General features: G+C 33.2%; 2 protein-coding genes across 2 annotated transcripts; one reads left to right on the forward strand and one right to left on the reverse strand.

Moving 5' to 3' along the window:
- Positions 1–11: 11 nt before the first annotated feature.
- LOC126921035 (protein eyes shut) lies at positions 12–6234 on the forward strand. The gene is made up of 15 exons (XM_050732187.1): positions 12–591; positions 756–904; positions 1113–1223; positions 1293–1400; positions 1493–1606; positions 1719–2574; positions 2661–3120; positions 3204–3526; positions 3601–3811; positions 3887–4038; positions 4117–4253; positions 4325–4570; positions 4643–4843; positions 4942–5170; positions 5237–6234. The coding sequence occupies exons 1-15, from the start codon at positions 440–442 to the stop codon at positions 5331–5333; spliced, it is 3546 nt and encodes a 1181-aa protein (XP_050588144.1). The 5' UTR covers positions 12–439; the 3' UTR covers positions 5334–6234.
- Positions 5378–6853, reverse strand: LOC126921050 (ATP synthase mitochondrial F1 complex assembly factor 2). Its single transcript, XM_050732222.1, has 6 exons — positions 6615–6853; positions 6278–6471; positions 6080–6190; positions 5829–6009; positions 5646–5761; positions 5378–5565 (listed from the first exon to the last, which is right to left on the reverse strand). Exons 1-6 carry the CDS (start codon positions 6670–6672, stop codon positions 5419–5421), a joined length of 807 nt encoding a protein of 268 aa, XP_050588179.1. The 5' UTR covers positions 6673–6853; the 3' UTR covers positions 5378–5418.
- Between the last annotated feature and the right edge of the window lie 103 nt (positions 6854–6956).

The raw sequence follows: 6956 nt of genomic DNA on the forward strand, positions 1-6956 counted from the left end.
AAATTAATTATTACACGTTTAAAAATTGAATAAAAGTTATTATTGACGAATCAAATTTTCACGCAAGCGTATCCGATAGGTATTATCGTTTGTACAGTCCTAAGCGTTGCTAAGACTACCAAGTGGTCAACTACCTGCCACAAATACTAGTTAAAGTATAAAGCATATCTATATCGCATTCGGATAGTTATATCATTGAGAAAAGTGTAAACCGATGGAAGTGGCGCATCATTTGCGATTCACGTTTCTTTGATCCTTTTGATAAATTAATTAAAGCATTGAGATACAAGAAATTAATTGATTTTGCCATCTATATTAAAATAACTGTATAAATATAATTTCATAAATCTAAATCCTTTACGGGTTTTCGTATCATATAAAAAGTTTGGAATGATCTATAACAAACATTTATGTGAAAGTTACGCTATTTTTATTCAGAATGCATTATAGAAGGGTGCTTAATGAAAGGTTTACGAAAGAGAAGATTCTTCTTCTGGCAACATTTTTTCTCTTAACGATTGGTTTTTCACGAGGTATAAATTGCAGTGGTGATCCCTGCATGTACGGAATTTGTTTAGAAGACGCGAACAGGTACATAAATAATTCAAAATAAAATAAATACTTCTCACTCTTTATATTTAATTAAAAAAAAAAAAAAAAAAAAACAAAAAGAAAAAAGATTATAAATAAAAGGCGACTCTGTATAAGTTTTTAAAATTAATATATTAGTCATTCGTCCCGTGCATATAATACAGCACTTATTCTTGCTACTGTATCGACGGTTACACTGGAATCAATTGCGAGATCAATTGGAATGATTGTTGGTCGAATCCTTGCCTCAACGGAGGGACATGCAGCGATGCTGTTGCAGCTTATAATTGCACCTGTACTGAAGGGTTTGTAGGTAATTCATGATTCCTTCGTTTACTTTTCATGGCATGTTTCGAAAACGACGCGTTGACGTGTTAGCACAGAGGGTGAAATTAAATGATGTTCGTGCTTCGATTTCCTTACAGAGTTGCAAAATTGAAATCAATTTTTTATGTTCCTATGATCACACGGATAATCAAATACTTTACTATTGTACATTATATTATGGTGTGCATTTTTAGGTATAAATTGTGAACAAAGATATAGCGAATGTTCGAATCAACCATGCCTGAATAACGGGACTTGCCTCGATTACGATGGTATTACCTGTCAATGTCCCGATGGATATTCAGGTACAGAAGCGTAAAAATTGGTACGCCAAAAGTTGTTCCATTCGATCTTATAGTTTGTTTCTTTTTAAGGAGACTATTGCGAAATCGATGCTTCGGTTTGTAACGATACAATATGTAAAAATGGAGGTGAATGCGTGGAAGGACCTGGATTCTCTTTTTTTTGTCGCTGCTTGGAAGGTGTAATATTTTATTGAATAATCTAGACAATTTACATTTTAATTCGAGTATTTAAATATACCGAAGATTAATTGAACCTTTTTATTACGAAGGTTGGACAGGTCGATTGTGCGACGAAGATATTGACGAATGCATCACATCACCGTGTAAGAACGGTGGTCTTTGCATTAACATTCCTGCTTCGTACACTTGCGCTTGTTTATTTGGTACGTTGTAATTATTTATTATCAGTAATGATAACTAGAAACTGAATCTATAATTTATAAAGAGTTAACTTTGTCGTATCGTTAAATGTTAATATTATACGTTCTTCACAAGGATATACTGGTAAAGATTGCGATAAAGCCATCGTACCGTGCGAAGAGAATCCTTGCGAGAATGATGCAATATGCTTATTTGAAGACGAGCGACCAGTCTGTTACTGTGTACCAGATTATCATGGTGCGTTATGCGAACTAAAATACGACGACTGTGAGTCGAAATTTGCAAATTGTGAGAACGGAGGCACTTGTATCGACGGTATCAATAGCTTCACTTGTGCTTGCCCAACGTTCTACAGTGGACCATTTTGCAATGTCTACGATCTTCCATCGACTTTCTCCACTATGGAAGAAACGCTCGAGACTGATAACGATCAAAGGAGTATTACTCTTACTTCTTTTACACCAAAATCATCGACACTGTCAGAAATCGAGACATCATCGTCGATTACTGCCTCCACGACAGCACAGTCTTCGACTTCTCTTAAAAGCACTAGTCGTCTCTACACAATATGGTACCCTTTTATAGAAACAACGTCTTCGACTGATAAGAGTTTCAACTTTCTTAGTAGCAGTAGCGATACCACCATTAGTAGCAACATTGGCGGTAGCACCACAGAAAGTACTCCGTTTGTTACCGATGTCTCAGCTGTGTATTCTGTTACAAGTAAAGAGATATCTCAAACTGAAACAGTCTCGTTAGAACCTCGAACATTTCCCAGTGTTTCAAGTGAAGTCTATTCGGTAACGTCGCCGATAAAAGTTGAGACGGAATATTTGACACAGAAATCGATTCACAATGAAACGACTACGACTGAAATTATTTATCAAGAGAACGGTGACAGGATGTTCACGTCCACCGGCAATACGACTCCTGAAACTAGTAGCACGACGAGATATGTTCCAAGTACAGGGTAACAATAATCTATAAATCACGAATAATTGTATAAAAATAATAGTATACTAAAATGAACGATCTATTCTATTTTATGTCAATTAGGCATTATCCAGATGTAACTGCATCTGTTGGAAGAACGACAGAGGAATCTACGACGACAGAAATTGAAAGAAATAATGGTTCATTCCCTACCGTTGCATCGTCCTCCAATTTTACAGAGTTTTGGCAAAGTAAAAGCTCTGACTCGAGTACGCCAATAATAGAAGTGCCAAGAACTATACCTTCGACATTTACGGATAAGTGGACCTCTACAGAATTAACAAAATCTTCAAGTACAGAAGTGGAAAGTTCTACGTCCGTCTTCGCTAACAATATCTCTTCATCTGTAATAACCAGTAGCTCTGTAAAACCGATATACGATGAGAATACTACCGATAGCGACCATGAACAATTTTCAACGAAAATTGAATCACCAACAACTTCAAAAAGTACCATAATTTCTGAATGCCATGGAATTTTTTGTTCAAGTTCCACAATATCACCTACGCGCAATGATAGCGATGCAAGTATTACATTTTTTTCTTTCTTACTTAGAAATAAATTTTTTGTTACGATGTTTACAATAGAGACATTATCTTTTTCTAGTGTAACTGTTCACGCCGTGAAGATTGTAAACCCGGACCAAGTATAATACGGGCGGCGTTTAATGGAAAATCTTACGCGAGACAACACGTTGATGTAGAAATTTCAAACGACAATAACGCAACGTTAAAAATTTTTGTCAAACTTCGAACACGTTATAAGGATGGCATTATATTACATGTTTATTTTGACGATGAAAAATACGCGTTGATATATTTGGAATATGGTTCTTTAAAGTTTCAATTCTCCTGCGGACTTGAAACTATGTTATTGGGTGAAATAGATTCGCCTATCGATAACGGGTATGAAGCGGATATTGATACAAGGTAAAATAATACAAAGACGATAATATATTGCTTATCATATCCACGCATTGTATTCGCTTATTTCATATATGCAGGTTTCAATATTTCATGAAAAATGAAACTAACAAATGTTCGGCTCGTTTGCTAGTAAATGGAACAACGGCAGTCAGTGGAGAACAAACTTTACCATTACGTGGAAGTCTTCCACGACATGCCAATTTACATTTAGGTGGTATACCATTGATATTTTCTCACTATTTCGCTCACGTCTCTATGGGATTTACTGGCTGTATGAACTCATTGAAAGTTCGTCTTTCTTACATATGTATATGTATATTTGAAAGCATTCGGAAAATTAAAAAGCATGTTTTATTAATATAGATAAACGATATACCACGTCATTTCATCCGTGATTCCACAGAAACGTTTCAAATTGAAGATTGCACATCGTTTCTGTGCTTATCAAATCCATGTCAAAATTTTGGTGCGTGCGAAGAAATAAATGGTGCAATACGTTGTAGATGCATAGCTGGGTAAGATAATTTGCAATTTATTCAACAAAATTTGATGTTAAAAAATATCGTCAAATAGGATATTATTTAATTGAATAGATATACAGGCCCATTTTGTGAACGTTCAACGTGCGATGAAAATCCTTGTGCCTTGGGTGCAACTTGTATTAGTTCACCGGGTACGGGTTTCGTTTGCGTTTGCCCACTTGGAACTCATGGGCTCTTATGCGAAGAAGGTAATATTGTTATAAATATACATATATATCTCGAAAATAAAATATAATTATTTTTTATCCTACACTTCTAGATACTGTTATAATGCGACCATCATTTTCTGTACTTGTACCTGGATTCTCATCATACATTGCTTACGGCATTTCAAATTCTATAAAAGATGCAATGGAATTGAAATTGAAGGTCATACCGCGTACTTACGAACAAATATCTTTGATAGCTTATTTAGGACAAAGTGGATCACGTCAAGATTTATCCGATCATCTTTCCATAACATATGTTCGTGGTTATATTATGTTAACCTGGGATTTAGGAGCAGGTAATACATCTTAATATTTTAGATATTTACAGATATTTTAGCCCTGTTGAATTTCGTGAAAATATTCTCTAGGCGTTCGTAGAATATTTACAAACGTTCCCTTGAGTGCTGCAACAATGGCAGCAACAGCAAGTAAAAGTCATATAGCATATACGATTAGAATTGGAAGGAAGGGTCGAGATGCATGGCTTGCAGTGGATGGTATAGGCAATATAACTGGGCGAGTGGTTGGAACCATGACGCGACTCGATGTATCACCAATACTTTATATCGGTTCGCTTTTCATTATTTGATAATTTTGTTTAAAAAGTTTATATTAGAAGATAGATAACCTGCATGCAACATTATTTGTAAAAATTATTTCTGTTCAGGTGGACACAAATCAAAAAATTTTGAGTCTTTACCTCACGATTTGCCCCTTCATACTGGATTTTCTGGTTGTATATTTGACATTGAATTACGCACAGAAACTGCTATTTATCCAATAACCAATTCAAGTCCTGCAACAGGTCGTGGTGTTGGTGAATGTCATAGAAATGAATGCATTCGTCATTTATGCAAAAATGGTGCAGTATGTTTAAATCATGGACCTACATACAGGTAAGTTAACTTATAGCTAGTATATAATCTTTAATATCTACATAAAATATCAATTAATTATTTCAGTTGTATTTGTACAAAAGAATGGATGGGATCTGACTGTTCCATACCAGTAGAGGCATTATCTTCTGTTGACCCATCTTCTTGTCATACTTCAAACTAGTAAAAATATTGTTACTGTTTCATTTCATTCCAATACACCACATGTACAAGTTTTGTACAAAATTTATTCAATTAATCTTTATAAATTAATCAACATTCTTATTATCTATTTTTGGTTGACATGACACAGAATAAGAGTTCAAATGCACAAATAAGATAGCTGCAGCTAAACGAGCTTGTAAGTCATATTTATTTTGATCATGGAACCATTCTACAGAACCCCAATGAGAAATCTACAACAAAAAGTAAAGTAGCATTCAGCAGAGAAACATATTGGCTGTAAACTTTTTAGTATACAAATTATTATACACACTTGATAATTTTCCTCCAAGCGGGATTGCCTTACTGCTTCCTCTATACTAATTATTCTTTCTGCTGCAGCTAGGGTAAGGATTACAGATTTGATTGCATCCACTCCATACATAAAACCTACAAATATAATAGTTTTATTAACATTGATTGCATATTTGTATATATTAATAAGAAAATCATTTACCATAAACTGCACTATAATTGTAGGACATTAAGTGTCTTGTCAATACTGTTTTAGTTTCTGAAGATACAGTAGGAGCTTCTATACTCTGAGTTTTAACCAAATTCACCCCATATTTGTCACAAAACCATTGTACTAGTGGATCCCAATTTTCAGTTTGTATTTTGTATAATTCTTCATTTTCCTATAATTATTCTCTGTTTAATAAATGTCTTACATCATATAAACAACATTACACAATATAACATATTTACGTATGAGTGAAATAGTACTGTATCCATTTCCAGACAATTCACGATGTAATTTGCCATATCTTGCTTTGTATGATTGTTAGGATTATCTATTACAGTATTACACAGAGCTGTCTGTAAAATTGAATATATAAATATATTAGATCTTGTTTATTAAATTATGTATTATACTTATACTTATAATTTTGAAGATAAGCTTACTAGATGCATACTACTTCTATCAATAATGTCTTTCTGCATATCCCATTCTGTTGCTATAGCTAAAGCTAAAGGTTTACTTTCCACTTGTAATATCTTTCCTTGTGGTGTTTTGAGCTTCCTTTGATCAAGTGTAATTTCAAATTTTCCATCGCACAATAATATATTTGTTTTTCGATAAAATCTTCTAAGGGTGGCTAAAATATTTTATAAAAGCTCATTATTTAATTTCATTCATAAAATTATTCTCCTTTTCATGTTTAGGAGCTTATGATACCGATATGTCAAAATAGGTTAAAAAATGCAGAAGGCTTTATAATTTAGAAAGATGTATCTTTACCCATATTTCTTACTATATTGAAGGTCATAACCAATTTTTTATGTCTAAAATAATACATTTTTATTAAATATTAAAAATCTGTCTGTCATAAATACTATTTCATCCTTTTAACATATAAGTATTAAACAATTCGTAACTCGTAACGCAACACGCAACTATAGTGCAATTCTGCTATTTGATATCGTTAGTTATCGATATTTTATAATCGAATCTATCTGAATCGTTCTATTATTAATCGGTCTTTGAATCAGATAAATATATATATATATATATTAATTAATTAAAACACATAAATATATGTACATTCAAAGCATTTTTAATAATTTTTAAATATTAATTACA

This window comes from Bombus affinis, chromosome 10 (genome assembly GCF_024516045.1).
Source record: "Bombus affinis isolate iyBomAffi1 chromosome 10, iyBomAffi1.2, whole genome shotgun sequence".
Taxonomy (NCBI): Eukaryota; Metazoa; Arthropoda; class Insecta; order Hymenoptera; family Apidae; genus Bombus; species Bombus affinis.